The 21,578-nt window shown below is 36.2% G+C and overlaps 1 protein-coding gene across 2 annotated transcripts in view; it reads left to right on the top strand.

Moving 5' to 3' along the window:
- RAB28 (RAB28, member RAS oncogene family) overlaps positions 1-21,578 on the top strand; it is an 81,803-nt gene that overhangs the window by 21,287 nt on the left and 38,938 nt on the right. For both annotated transcript variants that reach the window (XM_074321421.1, XM_019740864.2), the window contains exon 4: positions 408-537. In XM_074321421.1, coding sequence (XP_074177522.1) covers positions 408-537 — 130 coding nt within the window. The remainder of the gene's footprint in view (positions 1-407; positions 538-21,578) is intronic.

Genomic DNA, 21,578 nt, shown 5'->3' with positions numbered 1-21,578 from the left:
AAGAGCAGCAGCAGATGGTTATTGAGAGGTTTAAATGTTTGACCTCGTGAAAGTAAAAGGCAGGATTATAGACTTTGCAGCTTTTTCCATCTCTGTGATATAATTTTCTTACATTTACTGTAACTTACCAAGCATATCCCAGATATCTTATTGGGAAAACCACTTATAATTAGATGAAATTATTATTTAGCTTGCATTGCATCTGAATTGCTGGATTTATCTTGAATGAAAACATTTGGTATTATTTGCCTGCCAGTAACTAACGAAGTCAGTTTGTGTGTAAAGCAGTCCACATTTGCATGTGTAACAGTCCTAGGCATATCTGAAGCATTATTGCTTAAGAGTATTCAGTAATGATACATTTTTTGAAGTAGTGCCTCACAAATATCCTGTAACTCTTGTGACAGGGCATCCTCTTGGTATATGACATTACGAATTATCAAAGCTTTGAGAATTTAGAAGACTGGTACACTGTGGTGAAGAAAGTGAGCGAGGAATCAGAAACTCAGCCGCTGGTTGCCTTGGTGGGCAATAAAAGTAAGTTATTAATGCTTATTTATGTACGGTAAAGTTTGTTTGTGTATCCTATTGTTTTTATTCCTAAAACACATTGATATTTGGAAACGTAAGTAGATACAAGTTTCCTGGAATGAGCAAGTTGCTTGAGAAGAAAATTCCCAAAGATGTGCACAGTCTTTTCAATAACAGTTTTAATGCTTGATCTTCATAATTGCTCTCCTGCTTTGGCCGATTACTAGTAAGGTGAGTTCTGTCCTGACAGTGTGTTTGGCTTCCTGAGTGTAAGGAGGAGCATGCACTAGTAAGAAAAGCAATGCAGCTGCAGAGCATGTGGGACTGCACTGCAGCTTCAGCCATGCCCCAGAGACTCGGGGAGATACATTTCATTAAATGATCCCCTGTTCTAGTGAGGGAAGCAGTGTCTGCGTGGAATTCTGTGTGTGCTGTTCTTGCTCTCATCTCTCATCAAGTTCCTTTTCTGAATTTTTGAGGTTTGTTCTGAAATATAGATAATTTTTTTTTTTTTGGAGAAAGATTATATTATAATAGGGGAGAGTAGTGCTTGATAAACATGATGGATGGGTAATTTTTGACATCTTGTCTTTTGGGCTGTGATTTACAGCATATAAAAATCATAAGACCGAATGCTATACAAAACTGTTACTTGGTACATAATCCTGCAATGCAGTTACTTGGAAAAGGAGTCCTTAATAAGGGTTTTCAGATATAGAAAATATTATGATATGACTTAATGTTTTACAACTATTTGCAGACAGAAAAAGAGAAAATGAATTCAAATTATACCGTGGAGGATTTAGGTCAGAAACTGTTTCCTGACTACAAGCATTGTTAAATCAATACCCAAGTATACTATCAAGAGAATTGTCTCCTCCAAAGGTCTTTAAAAGTATAGTGCATTTTTTTTTTTGGTCTGTAATTGTTTAGGAAATAGTACTTCCTGAAGGACTAAACCAAGATTTCTTCATTATGTGGTTTTGCACACTTAGATGAACATTGAATAAATCCAAGCCATACTTTAAAATCATTACAAAACATGTATGCGTATCACTTCTCTAAAGAGTTACAAATACAGATTTTATAAAGCTTTTAGGAAATATTATTTCATGTCACAAAATGGATGGCTTGGGTAGAAGATAATAGTTTTTTTAAGTGTCAGTGAAATTTTGTTCATCTAGTTTGTAAATAATTCTAATTGAGTGAATCAGATGCTTTTCAATTCACTGAAATCCCCCTTTACAAATCATAAGTTTTGATGAGCTTAGGCTCTATTTCTAAGTGGAACTTTTAATTTTAGGAGATCATTTCTTGGTTGTTCTGTTACCAAAGCATTGGCTTATTTTATGGTTAAATTTGTGCTTAATTTGAGGTTTCCCATCACCTTTTGGGAAATTACAGAGTAGGGAAGGCATGGGGGTTGGGATTTGTTTTCATTTCTTTCAGGATATAATCTAACGACCATCTGGAGTAATAGCGTAGAGGCACATAATTATATACATTATGTGTTTATGCTGTCCTGTGAGGCATCCAGCATTGTCACTGTCAAAGACAGGGCAGCAGATGAGACGGGCTGTTGGACTGTGCTGCTTGTGCCATTCCTAGGTTAAAAAAAACATTTATGTAAGTTACATGAATTTATGCAAAAAATTATTGCAGTGTTATTATGTTTGAGATTTAATAGCATAAGAGTCAAAAGAGTTTTTTCATTTTTGGCTTAGCTCTGACACCTTTCTTGTATTTACAATACTCTCAGAGTGAGATCATATAATAGAGTATGCAGTCACACAGAATGTTATATATGTAAAATGAAGAAGTTATACATGAACATTTTCCTGACTCTTTACTGCATGATCTGTCACTGGCCCGATTGCATATGATCATGTAAAGAAGGATCTTACGATTTGTGTTTCCACGTTGATGGTATATTAGTATAGTTGTATGTATATATTTTCTTTTCTGGGGATATAATTATATGAAAAAGCACAGACTTTACATGCTGGTTAAAGACAAAACAAAAGAAACATGATGGGTAGACGTCAGAAATTGGATCACTATGCTCATTATCTCAACAAGCTCATCTTTTGCCTAAATGTGCTTTTAAAAATCCATCATTGTGTCCTATTCTTTGCCACTTGAATAGAAAGCATATGTTAAAAAGAAATATGTGGAGGCTGTGAATATAGTTGTAGCTGTTGTGCGGGAGACCCTGCTCGCTGCGCCATTTGTCAGGCGGGAGACCCTGCTCGCTGAGCCATTTGTCGGGTGGGGCGGCCTGCGGGGTCTCTGCTCCCACTCCCCACACAAGAACGCAGGATATGGTGAGGCCAAAAAGGAACACCCACGGAGCCATAGGTAGGGGAGTCATACCACTACGGTCTCACTGGAGGCTAGGCCCACACTGGACGCGCAACCTGCCATCAGTCTTTCCGCCAACCGACCGACCGAGGACTCTCCTCCACTCTCCTCGACTCTGTTCCTCTCTCCTCTGCTCTCCTCCGCTCTGTTCCTCTACTCTCTTCTGCTCTCCTCGGCTCTCCGGCAATCCTCGGCAATCCTCGGCAATCCTCGGCAGTCCTCGGCAGTCCTTGGCTCTCCTCAGCAATCCTCGGCTCTCCTCCTTAGCCGCAGCAGTTATACCAGCGGCCAATCGGCCAACTGGCCACAGCCGAAGGCCAATCATCCACAGCCGACGGCCATCCACCACCCGAGCCAGTACCTTTCCACGTGAGGCCGAGAGCCTGTAAACTACTTTCTGGGGCTCTGTCCCCACAGTAGCATTAGTCAGCTTTTAGCCAAAGTTTAGCACAAGGCTAGAGAGAAAATTTCTATACAAAGTGTGTGTGTGTGTGTGTGTGTGTGTGTGTGTGTTTGTGTGAATTTATTCTATAGTAAGAGCTTATAATTAGTAAGTTATAAAATCGTTTGCTTTTTATTAAAGTATGGTAAACTGTTAGAAATTTGGGCCAAGGATCGAGGATAGTCGTAGGTAAGGGTGAATGATGGGTTTACTTTTGTAAAAGTATTGAGGTTTTTTTTTTTTTAAATAACAGGAGTAACTACAGTAGGTTAATGAAGTAGCTAGCAGAGGAAGGGACTTGCTTTAATGACATAGACAAAATTGGTGATTAGTAAATCAATTATTTCAGTATATGATACTTAAAACAAATGTATTAATTTATTTTTTTATATATTTGGAAAGGTCTTAAGAGACTAGTTAGTGTTCTGTATACTAATTAAACTTTAAATGAAGCATTGAGTTGTGTGGTTAAGATCTTAGAACTTTGACTTTAGACAGACTTTGCTTATAAGGCCAATTTTTTCACTTAACAGCATTGTGACGTCAGACAAGCTACTTTAAGCTTCAATTTCCTCATCTGGAAGTAAGGGTAATAGTTCCTGTCTGATAAAGTTGGTTTAAAGATTAAATGAGATATTACATGAAAAGCGCTTAGCATGTGGTCTTATACAATATAAGTGCTCAATAACTATTATTAATCATAGTAGCTTTTTAAAAGCACTGACTATTGCTTCAATTAGAATAATCTCAAGTTATGAATTAGTAGAGCTGAAATAGATGTTTTACAAAAGTGGCCTGGAGGAAATGGTTTCTAGTGAATTCCGTTGTCACCATCTTATTCCTTATTTTGTTCCAGATTGATGGTTCTCACACCATGTGTTGGGTTGGGCAATTCGTTCAGTATTCTTGAGTGCCAGCCCTGTGTATTCAGTGGCCATCATTAATTTGTACAAAGGTAGAGCCAGAGAAACTGCTTAAGGAGTGATGATTGGACCTGCTAACCTAGGTCTTAATTTTTATCTTTTCTCTACTCAAGTTCTCTAAAAATTTCACCGCTTTTTTTTTTTTTTTTTTTGCTGTGTTTGGTTGTTGAGATTAATAAATACCGTTATGTCCCAATCTTCATAGAAGGCCTTTCTTTTCCCTAGTGAGGCAAAAATAAATCCTGCTAGGTAAGTTTCAAAATGAGAAAGAGCTTAAGTCATTTACTTATTCCGTGTATTTTATGGGAAGTTCTGTTGAAGTTTGATGATGTCTACAGCCCCATGTAGAATAAGATGTCTGACAGACTACAGTTTCAGCCATGTGAGTGCGAGGAAACACTTATATTATCATCTATGGTAACTTCTGCAATTCAGGGAGCCACATCCAGCAGCCCTGCTACTTTGTTTCTTGGTCTTGCAGGTAAATTATTGGGACTTAGGTAGAGCCTCGGGATTTTCAATTTTCAATTTATGTCCACTTCTGAGATTAGTACATACAGGTGGACCTGGCCATGGCCTAACACACCACCATCACCTCCCATGTGAACTGTTGCAGTGGCCTCATTACTGTTGTTCCTGCTCCTAGCTTTGCTCTTCTGCAATCCAGTTCCCGGATGGGAACTCACAATGTATGACTGTCCTGCTTAAGACCCTCTAGTGCCTTCTCATCCTACTTAGAATGAAACCCAAACTCCTTTCCCAAGTCTACCAAGTACTGTGTGATCTCACACGTCATCTTCTGTGTGCACCCTGGCCCACTATATGCATGACGCCCAGTTGTCTCTTTTCCGTTCCTAAAACATTCCACGTTAATTTGTACCTTAGGGTTTGCTCTGCTTGAAAGGCTTTTCCTGCTGGTCTTTTCTTGGGTGGTTCAATTTTGTCATTTGGATGTCATCTTAAATGTGATCTCCTCAGAGTTGCTTTCCTCAACCACTCCGTCTAAAGAAGCCAACTAGTTCCTCTCTGCCAGGACATTCTGTTACCTGCATAGTCTCAGTGCCATCTGATACTGTTTCTTGTCTGTCTCCCCCACTAAAATCTAAGCTCTGTGAAAGCTATGGACCTCATCACTTAGAACAGTGCTTGAATGAATGAATACAAGCCTTTTCATGAAGACTGTTGAAATTAGAAGTGTTTACAGTCCGGGATATGTTATTCAGGGAAAATGGTTTTCTTAATGAGGAAAAATATATATGTAGATACAAGGAATCTGTTAGATGGCCTTCAGGCCCAATTGGCATACTGAATTCCATCCTGGTGGATAACATCAGAGAGAGTTTTTTAGGAAATATATTGAAGTTATATTTTATTGGATCATGTTTGAGATAAAACATAGATTTGATGTCATGATTTTAGGGTAAGTAAATATGAAAAAATTAAGAATTTTGCTTTTCCCCCCTAACCTATATAATGGTAGAACCCTATACTTTTGACATTTTGCTTACACATTTAAAAAAAATTTTTTTGTGTTTAATTTCAAAAATCATAATCTGCACTGAAGTACAGTTTTAATTTTTTCCCCAGTGTTTCAGGGAAAGTTCAATTTGAACATTCAGGAATATTAATTTTTTAAAGAGTAATTTAAAATTCAATCTGTGTTTTATAATCACGTGGCATTTTAATTTGTCATTTTGTTATTTTCTATCTTTAAGCTGTTATGTTTTCCTACTATCTGATCCATCAGCCAGTTTCTCCCCTGACTAGCTAACATTCTCAGTTGGATAGATTGTAAACAGAAATTAACAGAGGTTGCATAGGAGCTGCCCTCTTCCTGATTTATAGGTTCTTAGTTAGTGGAGGGGTGGTGGTTATCCGTAACTTGTATTGGGGGTAGGAATTATCATGCTCCAGGATAGAGTGAATGGATGAATGATTCCTACTCTTAACGATATTAACCAGATCCTTTCCCAAATAAAGACTAATAACTCAGATTTTTAAACAATCTTCATGACAGATGAGGGCATAGAGAAGAGTGCATCAACACTAATTAACCATGTTGAGTGTATATTCTTCTTAACAGTGATGGATTCTTCTTGGAGTACTATCTCGGCCCAGGAAGTGATGTTTTACACTGCCAGGTTCAAAGGTTACATTTTAATGTACCTTGTAAGTTGTGTTCTCTGAACTCAGTGGAAATGTATTAGTAAAACAAGTAAATTTCAAGTTGAAAATTTTACTGATGCTCTCAATAAAATTATCACAAGGCTTTTAAAAGACGATTCTTTATTTTCCATAATAGAGTAATATAAGAGATGGTTATACGTCCAGCTTGAAAAACTTCATGGGAATTTACATGAAATGTAAATTGCTATATGGTGACTGTTGAGACCTCAAAAATTGTTACTTTATTTGGAGAGTAGAAATGTGAAACTCAAGTAGGTAATATTTACTTGGATTCCTATTTTGAAGGATTCATATTAACTTCTATAAAATTTATCATCTACAATATTATAACAAAGTGAGCGAGTGAGTCATTATTATCAGTTTCCATAAGAGAGTTTATAATTTATAAGGCATAAACAAAAACTTTTGAGAATTTGAAAAATTCGTTTTGTTTATATATTTAAATTGAAACATTCTGCCCCGGTGCCCATTTAATACTTTAGTCCTTTTTGTTCTGGGAATGGTAATCCAAAGTATCAGCTCCAAGTGTCTTTTTCAGATGGACCTAATACTTGTTTCGATTGCTTCATATTATTGCTTTTTCCTCTCTTTACATGTAAATTTGTCAAATAGCGCTATGATTATTTACTTACTGGAAGATGCTGATAGCATCTCATTGCGATACTGATAGCATCAGTATTCTCTATACTAAATGAAGGAGTATTTTAATATATACACTTAAAGCTGTTCTCTTATATGATCCTTCACACTCCTACTATACTTTCAGAACAGTTTAATAGTATTCTAAGTTTCACTGGTTGAGTACTTTCCTCAAATTAAATGCTTAAGCTTGCATTCAGACTGGTGTTGTGACTGATAATTATTGGGGAAGAAAATGTCAAATGACTGCTTTTCCTTAATACTAATCAAAACTGATTTTTCTATTGACAGTTGCCACAGTGATGTTATTATGTAATTTCATAGTTACTTTTTTTTAGATAGTTTACTTCAAACCATTTGAACAGTATTGCACTTTGCTTAGCCTGAGAAATATTAAGGTTTTTGTGGTTTTGTTTTTTGGTTTTTTTTGGGGGGGAATTGTGTGTTTTGGTCATTATAATCTCTTTATATGATTTCTGTCCATCCTCTCATTGTCATGCTAGAGAAAGTTTATTAAATATTAAAGAAAGCGTAATCTACTTTTGTTTCTTTTATGATGAATCTGATTTTAAATTGTAGAAGAAAATTAATTTTTAAATATTAAATTAATATTAAATAAAATATTACAAGAACAGCTATAGGTTTGAAATTTTCATTAATGTAATCTAAGCCCCTTTAATAGTTATATTTTCAGTGATTGTGGAACAAATCCAATATAGATTAAGGGATCAGAAAACTTCAGCTTTTGTCCTGGTGCTGTCATTTTATCTGTCATTGTGACCTTGGGCAATTTACTTAATCACTTAGGATCATCCTCACGTATAAAATGAGGGGCTTGTACTGGGTAGTCAAAAGTACCTTCTATTCCTAAAATACGATGACTCAGACTATGTAGGTATAAGTCTGCTTAATCAGAGATATTTATTGCAATACAATTTAAAGAGAGTTTAATTTTAACTTTATGTGTAGTTTAAACCCTGTCTTATATTTGCAGAGATGATTTCTTAGGCTCATTTTATCATTCAGTTGTTATATTATTTAAAATCCATTTTCAATATACATGGATAGGTGCGTATACGTAATAGCAGCAACAATAGTAAACCTAGCTAAGATTTATTGAATTACTATTTGCCAGGCACACCCTGGAAATACCGCTAACTTTGGAATGATTTGGGGGGGGGCTCTAAAAGTAGCACTTCTTTTTAACTTAAAATTGTTTTTGTGCTTAGATTGTAATTACTTTTTATTTTCCGTGATAGTTTCTAAAATTTCACATGATGAATGTCTAGTTTTTGCAGTATAAACAAATTGATTCAGCAGGTATTTTCTTGATTTGCTATTGTATATTTTCATTCATTCTTTCATTCATTCATTCAACAAACAGTCCTTGAGTACATCCCAGTCTAGATGTGAGGGACAGAAATGAACGGACAGACAAAAATCCCTGTTCTCATCTTGCTGTGTTTCAGTAGAGGAAGACAGACAATAAATAAGTAAAATATATAATTTGTTAAATGACGATAAGTGTTATATAGATAGGTAAAGTAGGGAAGAGAGAAAAAGGAAGCCTTAGAGGAGAGTGTTAAGATTTTAAATATGGTAGTTAGGGAAGGTCTGAGAAGATGACACTTGAACAAAGACATAAAGGAGCGGGGGGGGGAAGAGAGAGAGAGAGAGAGAGGAGGGGGAGAGGGGGAGAGGGAGACTGACAGGGAGACTGACCCCCATAGATATGTGGTAGAAGAGTTATCCAAGTAGAGGGGAAAAGAAGGTGCAAAGGCCTCAAGGTAGTATTTTTTTTCTTCCCTCCTGGAACTGTGTGTGTGTGTGTGTGTGTGTGTGTGTGTGTGTGTGTGTCTGTAACTGTGTAAGGAATAGTGAGTGAAAGAAGACTGTAGGAGATGAAGTTAGATATAAAGATGAAGGATCTAGGAAGAGGACAGGTCAGGAACAACTTTGTAGACCATTGTAAGGGCTTTGACTTTTCCTCTGTGAGATGGAAAGCCACAGTGGGACTCGATCAGAGTGAAGTGATTTAACTTGGAAGCATCACAATAGTTCTTGTTTTGAGAATATACTATGGTGGTAAGAGTGGATGCAAGGCAAGTAGGTAAGAGGCATGGAGCAGGGTGATAGCAGTGGAAACAGTGAGAAGTGGTTGGCTTCTGGATATATTTTGAAAATAGTGGTGATGGATTTTCTTACAGAATGGTGGTACTAGAGGATTGAAGAGGCAAGATAATGCCAAGATGTTTTGCCTAAACGTCTTGAATGCTGAAGTTCAATTTACTGACATGAGGAAGAATGCAAGAACAGACTTTGGGTGAGGATCAAAAGTTTGATTTTGGAGATGTTAAACTTGAAGTACTCATTAAGCATCTATATAGAGATGTTTAGTAGGCAGTTGGATATTTGAGTCTAGAGTTCAGGGGCAAGATGAGGTCTAGAGATAAAAGTATGGGAGTCCACAGTATACTGATGACACATCCTTGAGAGTGGATGAACTTTACATAGCAGCGAGTGTAAAAAGATCACAGTTCCAAAGATTAATCCTTGGGTTACATATTTTAAAGTTTGGGGACGTGAAGAGAGATCAGCAGTGGAATTAAAATGTGGTCAGTGGATGTAGGAGAAAAATCATTAGAGTGATTATGTCCTGGAAGCCAAATGTAAAGATGTTTCAAGGAGAAGGGAGTGATCAACAGAGGAGGACTGAGAATGGTTATTACAATTCTTTGTCCTCCTTTGTCCAACAATGGAGGACAAAGAATTGGTGGTGACCTTGGCAAGCTGGTTCATGGAGTGATGGGGGTCAAAGATGAGGAGAGTGAGAGAGAAGGGAAGAAAGTGAATTATAGACAGCAAAAGGAGGCAACATCTCTATGTAATATGACTGGGCAAGAGAGTCAGCCAATGGGGAAGCAGCCGGAGGGAATGTGGGTCAGAACTCTTCTGGTGGTGTTTGTAGGGATGGGTGGTTTTACAACATGTTTTATGTTCATGGGAAAAGGCAGGCAGACAGATGTGTGTGTGTGTGTGTGTGTGTGTGTGTGTGCGCGCGCGCAAACACCTGGTGTTATAAAATGCATGTCTTTAAATTCTTTGAACTTGTTTTATTTTCGATATAGTTTTGAATAGTCATCTCCATTCCTTACTCTTCATTCCTTACTCTGCATTGATTCTGATTAATTGAAAAGGTAGAATATGAGTGGTCTGTGAGAACTTTCCCAATTCCCAAACTCTTTAGAGAGGGTTGAGGGAAGTGAGCAAATAGAAGAGGACTAGGACAGAATACTAGATAGTGTCTCATTTGATTTTCATAGTTATTAGCTATTTTCCGTTTTTCTTTTCCCCTTCTCCCCCGCCCCCCCATTCAAACCGTTGTTTCTCAGTCTAGTTGTGTAGGACACAGCTCCCTGGCCCGTGCTGGTGTTATGAGCCTTGCGCTCCTCCCGGCTGAGGCTGTTGGTTGCCGTTCGTTGGTGGTCCGCTCTCAGCAGCTCACGGATGGCTGCCGGCCACCATGCTGGCCACCGTGGGGCTCATGGCAGCAAGCACATGGTAGCACACAGCAGCCCATGGCAGCCCATCACGCTGGCTGCCGCCCACTCACAGCGGCACATGGTATCCCGGCAGCAGCACTTGGCAGCCCAGCTCCAGGGAGAGCTGTTGTTCACAATCATTGTTGTAGAGGGCACAGCTCACTGGCCCATGTGGGAATCCAACCGGCGACCTTGGCATTAGGAGCACCGGCCCTATTTTCTGTTTTTTAAACTTTGTGATTCTTCTGAAAAAGTCACCATTTTTAGAGCAAAAATTGTTTTTCCTTTTGGAATTATGCAAATATTCTGTAATTAAAGCTCCACGACGGTGGGGACTGTCTGCCTTATCCACAGCTCTCTCTCCACTGTCTACCTCTCTGGCACACAGAAGGTGCTCAATAAATATTTGTTATCATATGTGACTAAACAATTATCAGTTCTTTCCCTCAGGAAAAGATGGAACTATAGACCTTTTCAAATGATAAAGTGCAAACAATGCTGGTTTTTATTCCCCTTAGCTTTTGTAAAACTCTGAGCCCAGGTTTCTTTTTTTACCTGGAAGAGGAGTTTAATAATAGCCTGACTTAGTGCTTGTGAGTCAGTACCATGTAAGATCACATAAAAGCCTTTTACATTGTGCCCGTAGTTCTTTTGAAAACTAAACTCTTAGCCCAAATTAATCTCTTAATTTTCATAAAATTTTAATTTTTAAAAAGATGAGATATTGAATTTTTCCTTATGGATATTTTATAGTATGTTCGTGCACTTTAATATCTTTAATGTAGAGAGACAGCAGTAACAGACTTCTAAGTAAGACTTCTAAGTTAGGTTCAGATATGGGCTCACTTATTGTGTGACCGTGGTAAGGTACCAGTACTTAAACTCTTTTAACTCATCTATAAAATTAGAATAATAATAGCATCTACCTTATAGGGAGGTTGTTGTAAGAATTAAATATGTATAAACTACTCTTACCATGCCTTGTATGTTATAGGTGTTGTATGTGTTAGTTACTGTGTTTCCCATTCTCTCTTCAAATCCTGTCTTCTAGTTACGGGTAATGGGAAGAGGTATTGCTAAGTCTCTATATATTTTAAGGATTTAAAAATAAAAAAAAAATTAAAAATTTTGAAATGTCTTTGAAATACATAAATATTAAATAAAATTTTGGTTAAAATTAATGTTTGGAAGCCAACCTTAAGTTATAGTTTAGAAGTATATTTTTCTGAAAAATTTTTAAATTCAGTTGATGGGGGTGATATGATTTTGATGTCCAGTCTGAATGGTGAAAGCTGGTGTACAGTTGCCATGCATTTTTATCTCAAGTTTATTTTGCTATGCAGACATGTGTCTAACAAAAAAAAAAGATGCTGCATAAACCATCGTTTGAGTTTGAATGTGCTTCTGTTTTTGGTTGAGGTATAAATGTTATTTCTGGCTGTGTCCTTCATACTTAGCTCTTCTTACAACAAATGGAAAGGTCCTTAATTGTACCTAAGGGAATAGTTAATCCACAGTGGACATATGGTGGACAAAAGCCGAGTCTAGTAAATGAAATAAAATTATAAATGGTAAACGTGAATGCTTACAAAGTCTGGCAGCTATGAAAGATAGAGGATTGTTTGAGATTAGTAAATTTTGTGTGTAGCATAATAATAATAATTCTTTTCTTGGCATGTTTGTGTTGTATATGTATATATAAATTTGATTAAAAGACATACTCTCAGCTTGTGTGTAAAGCGTGTTTGTCTTTTTTTATTGTTCGTTAAGCTTTGTGATGTGACTTTGATGTCAACAATAGAGGCTGATGATCTCACATTTCTGGAAAGTTACTGCTCTTTTGCTTGGGGGCAGTTAATTAGCATTAACCCAGAACAGCTCTTGGGCTTTATGGATTCAGTCGTTATATGTGGTTGCACTGCACCAGCAAAAGGTTAAGTATTAATGGAAAATGGTCACAGCCCTTTTACTTAAAGAAAACATGTTACTTGTAAGTTTTCTTTTGATTTTACTTTTACAGTTACATTGAATGTCTTCATTCATTTAGCCATCCATAAAGCAAATATTGTTGCATATGCAGTGGATAGTAAGTCTTTTTAGGACTACTTGTGTGGTATGTCACAGATCATTAACTGCAAGTAACCACCTGACTTGAAGGAAGCCTGGAAGCATCATTATAGTGAAATAAGCTTTTATTTAGGTATCACTGTGGCACATTGATTTATTGAAATGTCACCAATTGCTACTATGAAAATATATTCTCATTATCATTCAGGGAATGGGAGAGATTAACAACTATATACTATAAAAGGGATATTGCTGACAATGGTAAAAATAAAAATAAATGTTATTGTAGTCTGTATTTTATCTAACAAGTAGTTTTAAAGAATTAATTAGGTGATTAATTAGACTAAATTAGGTGATTCTTTAGGATGCTTTCAAATCAGTGTGTGATTCTATATATGTGTTAAATTAAAAGCATGTTGTGAGTTCTCCCTAATTTGAAGTACCTTAAAGTTAAGCAGCATAGAAAGGCAATAGCAAACTTAATACAACTATTTAACATAGTCAATCCATACAGTAGTAAGTTCTTTCTGTGAGCACATGGCTCCTTCCTCGGTACATGTATCATGAATCCAGCCTTCAGGAAACTTTTCTTGTTGTGGAAGTAAGATTAACATAACAGACAAAAAGTACAAAAGTAAGACAACATATAATTTAGTACTATTGTATCCATGGGAGGGAAAAATTGTCAGGTAGGGAAGGATTAAGTGGAATGTGGAACTCAAACTTAGTCTTTGAAAATTAGTAAGGTTTGGATACATAAATGGAAGAAATGAATTTCAGGCAAAATATAACATGTTAAGACAAAGTGTATTTAGAGAGAAGTTGACAAAAATCTTGAATCCTTAAGTATTTGATTCATTAAATAGAGTCTATGCCAGGTATTTACTATTTTTTAAAGCAATATAAACTATTGTGTTAATTTTGATTTTATTTGGGTTTTATTTAAATTATAGTAAAAATTAGACAATAGCACTTGGGCACATTGATGCTACTTCCCCCCCGCCCCCCCCCCCCCCCCCAGTAGTGCCTAAGTAGATAGCTTGCTGTTCCTTTTGGGCCAATGCTGAGTTGTTTTAAATATGATGATTAAATGGTGGCCCCTTTTATAAAGCATCTCCTATGTGCCAGGCATCATGCTGTTATCTCCCTTGGCAAGACTGAGGAAACCGAGTCTCAGAGAGTGACTTGTCTATTGTGAAATAGCTAGTAGGAGATGGAGCCAACATTTGAACCCAGCTGTTTATTATAAGTAAGTCTCAAGCCAATTCAGGGATATGGAATTTAATGTCTCTTTTGCTATTAAAAAAACATACAATAGTGTATATACATATACCATAACATAGAAAGCTAGTAGGAAGTTAACTTTTGCTTTACGAGTGTGGAATTGACCAGTCCTAAAGTCCCACTGCACCCAAAATAATTCAGCTTATTGGACAGGAGGTCCAGAGCCCTTTTGCACATTTTTCTTTATCTCATATGAACTCATCTTAGAGTTTCTTGAAATGTGAGTTCCGCTTGTATATTTTGGTGTTTGTATCCGTGCTGAGAGGATCTAAATACCTGCACGATATTGTAGCCTGTATTAGTTTGCCAGGACTGCCATGACAGAGTACTTCAGACTGGGTGGTTTAAACAAGAAAGATTTATTTCCTCATGGTTCTGGAGGCTAACAGTTTGAGATCAAGGATTCTGCAGAGTTGATTTGTAGTGGTAGATAGCTGTCTTCTCTCTGTGTCTTCACATGGTCTTTTCTTTGTGCATGTCTGTGTCCTAATCTCCTCTTAAAAAGACACCAATCATATTGGATTAAGATCTTGATTTTACCTTAGTTGCTTCTTTAAAGGCCCTATCTGCAAATACAGTCACATATTGAGGGACTGGGGGGTTAGAATTTCAACATAGTTTTTTTTGGGGGGGACAGGGGGGTTAGAATTCCAACATACTTTTTTTTGGGGGGACAGGGGTGATGCAATTCAGCCCATAACAGAGCCATTATGATTTCATATGTTAGAAGTAAATCTCAATCATAGAAGTTGAAATGAGAAGAATCTAGGACTCTAATTTTAATATTTTATTTACTAATGAGGAAACCAAAATTAGAGCTCTCTTGAAAACATTATGAAAATCAGTGGGAATTAAATTTATAGACTACCTTTAAATATTTAGTATAGAAAAATGTGGATTATTGTGTGTGATTAATTAGATTTTTGAATAACGTTCCTTTTTGGTATTAGGAGACTCAAATGTGCATACTATGCAAATTGAAGAAGAATGATTCTAAAAGTAAATGGTACCCTTCCTGTTTTTTTTCTGTTCCAGTACTTCTGAAATTAGAAGCCAAATGAGGGGTGAAAAGGAGTTGATTCACAGAATTAACATAGGAGTTGTAGAAGCATATCTAGCATTCAAGAGAACTCTTTTTTTCCCTGAGTATGGAAGGTTTAATGCCAAAAGCTTGGTTATTTTTCTTCTTTTTGAACTAATTTTTTTATTGCTTTTTCTTAGAAACTTAATAAATATGCATATGGTGCTGTCTACTTTTAATCTTTTTAAGATGATGAGTTACAAATGAACTATCCGCAAATCCATTCAGAACATATTAAAAGTAACTGTTTTTAATGAGGAGCTCTACTTAGTATTGTTATAATCCATCAGTCTCTATATCATCAGAGATTTTTTTTTTGTTAGTTTCTGGTACACAAAACAATGTAATAGTTAGACATTTATCATTTATATCCCTCACACTGTGTCAACCCTCCTTCCCCTATTCAGCTTCAGGTATACAGTGCAGTGATCAGGCATCTACATCATCCCTGGGGTGGTCTCCCTAACGAGACAAGTGTCCATCGCATATCCTACAAAATCTTTACATTATTGATTACATCCCCCAAATTAACTTTCGTGATCCTGTGGCAATCTTGTGGTTACTGACTGTGCTTTCTAATCCCCTCACTTTCCCCCTTATCCCCACCTCCCCTCCCATCTAGCAACCCTCAGTTTTTCCTCTATGTCTCTGAAACTGTTTCTGATTAGTTCATTCCTTTATTCTTTTCTTTAGATTCCACATATAAGTGAGATCATGTGGTATTTGTCTTTCTCTGTCTGACTTATTTCATTTAGCATAATGTTCTCTAGGTCCATCCATGTTTTTGCAAATGGTAAGATTTCTTTGTTTACGGCTGCATAATACTGCATTATATAAATGTACTACAGTTTCTTAATCCAGTTGTCTACTGATGGGCATTTCGATTGTTTCCATGTCTTGGCTATTGTGTATAGTGCTGCAGTAAACATAGGGGTGCATACACTTTTTTGAATTAGAGTTTTGGGTTTCTCTGGATAGATTCCTAGGAGTGGAATTGCTAGATCATAAGGTAGTTCCATTTTCAGATTTTTGAGATACCTCCATACTGTTTTCCATAGTGGCTGCACCAATCTGCAATCCTACCAACAGTGCACAAGGTTTCCCTTTTCTCCACATCCTCGCAAGCACTTGTTGTTTGCTGATTTATTGATGACAGCCATTTTGACTGGGGTGAGGTGGTATCTCATTGTGGTTTTTGTTTGCATTTCTCTGATGGTTAGTGAGGGTGAGCATTTTTTCACAAACACATGCAAAAAAGTGAAGCTGGACCACCTCCTTACACCATATACAAAAATAAATTCAAAATGGCTTAGACTTAAATGTAATACCTGAAACCATAAAATTCCTAGAAGAAAATATAGGAAGAAACTTCACAGACATTACCCAGAGTAAGATTTTTACTGATATATCCCCTCGGGCAAGGGAAGTAAGAGAAAAAATAAACATGTGGGATTACATCAAACTAAAAAGTTTTTTCACAGCAAAGGAAACCATCAATGAAACAAAAAGGAATCCTACTGAATGGGAAAAGATATTTGCCAGTGATATATCCGATAAGGGGTTAATATCACAAATTTATAAAAAATTCACTCAACTCAACTCTAAAAAAACAAGCAACCCAATTAAAAAATGGGCAGAGGACATGAAGAGACATTTTTCTAAAAAGGACAAACGGATGACAGACATATCATCAGAGATTTTGATGTTGATTGATACACCTTTTTTTTCCCAAGTAGAATGTCACAGAGAAAACCTTCAGGTGCAACAAGGCAGTCATATCACACTTGATGTGATTAGTTGTGCTCTGTATTACAAATAATTTAATAATAATAAAGTAGATATTATGTGATGTATATTTATATATGTTACTTGTATTTTGATATGCTTTCTCAAGAAAGAGAAATGAGTGGAAATACAGTTATACAGTTAGTACTTTTGGAATTGTACATATATAATTGTGTTTGAGGGCTTTATTCATTGTGTATTGTATTGGAGAAAAAATTAAGTATTAAGAGAGGACTTTGGAGTTTTGTATGCATGATCTAAAGTTTTGTTGTCCATGTATTCAATTGGTAAAATAGGAACTAAAACATTTTCTATCACAAGAGACTATTGACCATATTTTACTTTAAAATTTTTTTGATGTTATAGCTATGGGATCTTTTTTTTTTATTGAGATATAATTCACATACCATAAAAGTCACCATTTTAAAGTATACACTTTTTAGTATATTCACTGGGTTGTGCAACCATAACCATCATCTAATTTTACAATATTTTCATTACCCCCCAAAGAAACCCTACACCCATTAGCAGTCACTGCCCTTTTCTGTTCTTCCCCTCCACTCCTCCTCCCTATTCTCTGGCAAGTACTAATCTACTTTCTGTCTCTGTGGGTTTGCTTCTTCTGGACATTTCATATAAATGGAATCATGAAATATATGGCCTTTTGTGTCTGGCTTCTTTCACTTACAATGATATTTTCAAGATTCATCCATGTTATAACCTGTATCAGTACTTCGTTTACTTTTGTGGCTGAATAATATTCCATTGTATGGATGTACCTTGTCACATTTTGTTTATTCATCAGCTGATGGACATTTGTGTTTCCAGTTTGGGGCTATTATGAATAATGTTACAAACATTTGTGTACCATTTTTTGTGTAGATGTGGATTTTTATTTCCGTTGGGAAGATAACTAGGAATGGAATTGCTGGGTTGTAAGGTAACTGGCTTTTTGAGGAACTGCCAAGCTGTTTTCCAGAGCAGCTGCACCATTTCACATTTCTACCAACAATGTATGAGGGCTGCAAGTTGTCTACGTCATCACCAGCACTTGTTTTACCTTTTAAAAATTATATCCATCCTACTGTATGTGAAGTGATGTCTCATTGTGGTTTTGATTTGCATTTGCCTAACAATTAATGATGTTGAGTATCTTTTCAGTACTTAATGTCTATTTGATTATTTTCTTTGGAGAAATGTATATTCAAATCATTTGCCCATTTTTAAATTGGGTTGTCTTTTCATTGTTGAGTTATAAGTGTTCTTTATAGGATATTATACTCTTAGCAGATAGATGATTTGTAAATGTTTTCTTTGATTCTGTAGTTGCCTTTTCATTTTTCTTGTTAGTAATGTCATTTGATACATAAAAGTTTTTAACTTTGATGAAATCTAATTGTCTGTTTTTTTCTTTGGTTGCTCATGCTTTAGGTGTTTATATCTAAGAAATTGTTGCCTTATCCAGGGTCATAAAGATTTATACCTATGCTTTAAGAATTTTATGGTTTTAGCTCTTATGTTTAGGTCTTCAATTCATTTTGAGTAAATTTTTTAAATGGCATAAAAGTCTAAATTCACTCTTTTCCATGTGGATATCCTGTCCCCTCCCACCCCCAAACACACACACACTTTTTTTGGAAAGACTGTTCTTTTTCCATTGAATGGTCTCGGCACTCTTGTCAAAAATCAGTTGACTTTAGATGTATGTGTTTATTTCCGCACTCTTACTTATATTTCATTGATCTGTATGTCTACTCTTATACCAGTACCATACTTTCTTATTACAGCAGCTTTGTAGTAAGCTTTGAAATCAGGAGCTATGATTCCTGCTTAGTTCTTTTTCCAGATTGTTTTGAGTATACTGTATCCCTTGCATTTCCTTATGCATTTTAGGATCAGTTTGTCATTTCTAGAACGAAGTCAGCTGGGAATTTGATAAGTATTGTGTTGAATCTGTAGATCAATTTGGTGAGTTCTGCCATCTTAACAATATTATATTTTCTAATCCCTAAACATGGGGAGCCTTTCCATTTAATTAGTTTTACTTTAATTTCTTTCATCAATGTTTGTACCTTTCAGAGAATAAAATTTGCATTTCTTTTGTTAAATTTATTCCTAAGCATTTTATCCTTTTTGATACTGTTATAATATTATAAATGGAAATATTTACTTTTTGAAATTTTTATTAAATTTATTGGGGTGACATTGGTTAGTAAAATTACATAGGTTTCAAGTATACAATTCTATAATACATCATATATATATTATTGTATGTGTGTTCACCACCCAAAGTCAATTCTCCTTCTGTCACTACATATTTGACCTGCTTTACCCTCTTTTACAAACCTCCCTACCCCCTTACCCTCAGGTAACCACTAAACTGTTGTCTGTGTATATGAATTTTTGTTTGTCTTGTTCATTTGTTGTTTTCAGTTTTATATGCCATGTATGAATGAAGTCATATGGTGCTCTACTTTTCTTTCTTATTTCACTTAGCATAATCTCAAGATCTATCCATGTTGTCGCAAATGGCAGTATTTCATCTTTTTTATGGCTGAGTAATATTCCATTGTATATATGTACCACATCTTCTTTATTCAGTCATCTATTGCAGGAGACTTTGGTTGTTTCCACGTCTTGAATAATGCTGCAATGAACATAAGGGTACATATATCTTTATGGGTAAATGTTATCAGATTTTTATGGTTATATTCCCAGAAGATGGATTGCTGGATAATATGGTAATTCTAATTCTTAAATTTTTGAGGAACCTCCATACTGTTTTCCATAGTGGCTGTACCAATTTAGATTCCCACCAGCAGTGTATAATGGTTCCTTTTTCTCTACAACCTCTCTAACATTTGTTATTGTCTTATTGACAATAGCCATTCTAACAGGCGTGAGGTGGCATCTCATTATGGTTTTGATTTGCGTTTCCCTAATAGCTAGTGAAGTTGAGCATTTTTTCATATATATGTTGGCTGTATGTACGTCTTCTTGGGAGAAGTTTCTGTTCAGGTCCTCTGCCCATTTTCTAATTGGTTAATTTTTTTTATTGTTGAATTGTATGAGTTTTTTATATATTAGATTATACATCACGATCAAGTGGCGTTCATTTCAGGGGTACGAGGATGGTTCAACATATGCAAATCAATCAATATGATACACCACATAAACAAAATAAAGGATTAAAAAATCATATATTAATAGATGCAGAAAAAACATTTGACAAGATACAACATCTATTTATGATTAAAACATTCAATGAAATGGGTATAGAAGGAAAGTACCTCACATAATAAAGCCCATATATGGCAAACCCTCAGCTAATATCATACTTAATGGTGAAAAACTGAAGCTTCTTTTCTAAGATCAGGAACATGACAATGATGTCCCCTTTCAACATTGTTATTCAACATAGTATTGGAAGCCCTGACCAAAGCAACCTGGCACGGGAGAAAAGGCATCCAAATTAGGAATGAAGAAGTCATTCTTCATTCCTAAAGAAGTGATTCTTTATATAGAAAAACTCTAAAGACTCCACCAAAAAAAAAAAAGAAAAAAAGAAACTATTAAAAATGATAAATACAGTAAAGTTGCCAGATACAAAATCAATGTACAAAAATTCATTGCATTTCTATATACTAACAATGAAATTTCAGAAAAAGAAATGAAACAAAAATAGTTCCTTTTGTAATTGCAACAAAAAGAATAAAATGCCTAGGAATAAGCAAAGGATGTGAAGGGCCTATACATTGAAAACTATAAGACATTATTAAAATAAACTGAAGAAGACACAAAGAAATGGAAAGATATTCCATGTTCTCAAAGCAATATACAGATTTAATGCAATCCCCATCAAAGTCCCAAATGGCATTTTTAAGGAAATAGAACAAAAAATCATCAGATTTGTATTGGAATCACGAAAGACCCCGAATAGCCAAGCAATGCTGAAGAACGAGAACAGTGCTGGAGGTATCACACTCCCTGACTTCTATACTACAAAGCGACAATAATCAAAACAGTATGGTATTGGGCCGGCCCGGTGGCTCAGGCGGTTGGAGCTCCATGCTCCTAACTCCGAAGGCTGCCGGTTCGATTCCCACACGGGCCAGTGGGCTCTCAACCACAAGGTTGCCGGTTCAACTCCTCGAGTCCCGTATGGGATGGTGGGCAGCGCCCCTTGCAACTAAGATTGAACACGGGCACCTTGAGCTGAGCTCCCCGATGGCTTAGCCGGATGGCTCAGTTGGTTGGAGCGCGTCCTTTCTTTTGTAAGGGATGGTAGACTGTGCCCCCTGCAGCTAGCAACAGCAACTGGACCTGGAGCTGAGCTAAGTCCATAACTAAGACTCAAAGGACAAGAACTTGAAGCTGAACTGCACCCTCCACAACTAAGATTGAAAGGACAACAACTTGACTTGGCAAAAAGTCCTGGAAGTACACACTGTTCCTCAATAAAGCCCTTCCCCAATAAAATCTTTAAAAAACCCCACAAAAAACAAACAGACAGACAAATAAAACAGTATGGTATTGGCGGAAAAACAGACACATAGACCAATTGGGATCCCAGAAATAAAACCACATATATGTGGGCAGATAATTTTTGACAAAGGAGCCAAAAACATACAATGGAGGAAGAAAGCCTCTTCAATAAATGGTGCTGGGACAATTGGAAAGCCACATGCAAAAGAATGAAGCTAGACTGCTATTTGTCACCATGTACCAAAATTAAC

Source organism: Rhinolophus sinicus, linkage group LG02 (genome assembly GCF_036562045.2).
Source record: "Rhinolophus sinicus isolate RSC01 linkage group LG02, ASM3656204v1, whole genome shotgun sequence".
NCBI lineage: Eukaryota > Metazoa > Chordata > Mammalia > Chiroptera > Rhinolophidae > Rhinolophus > Rhinolophus sinicus.
The sequence above is the reverse complement of the archived record's forward strand: the minus strand, read 5'-3'. Positions and strand labels throughout refer to the sequence as shown.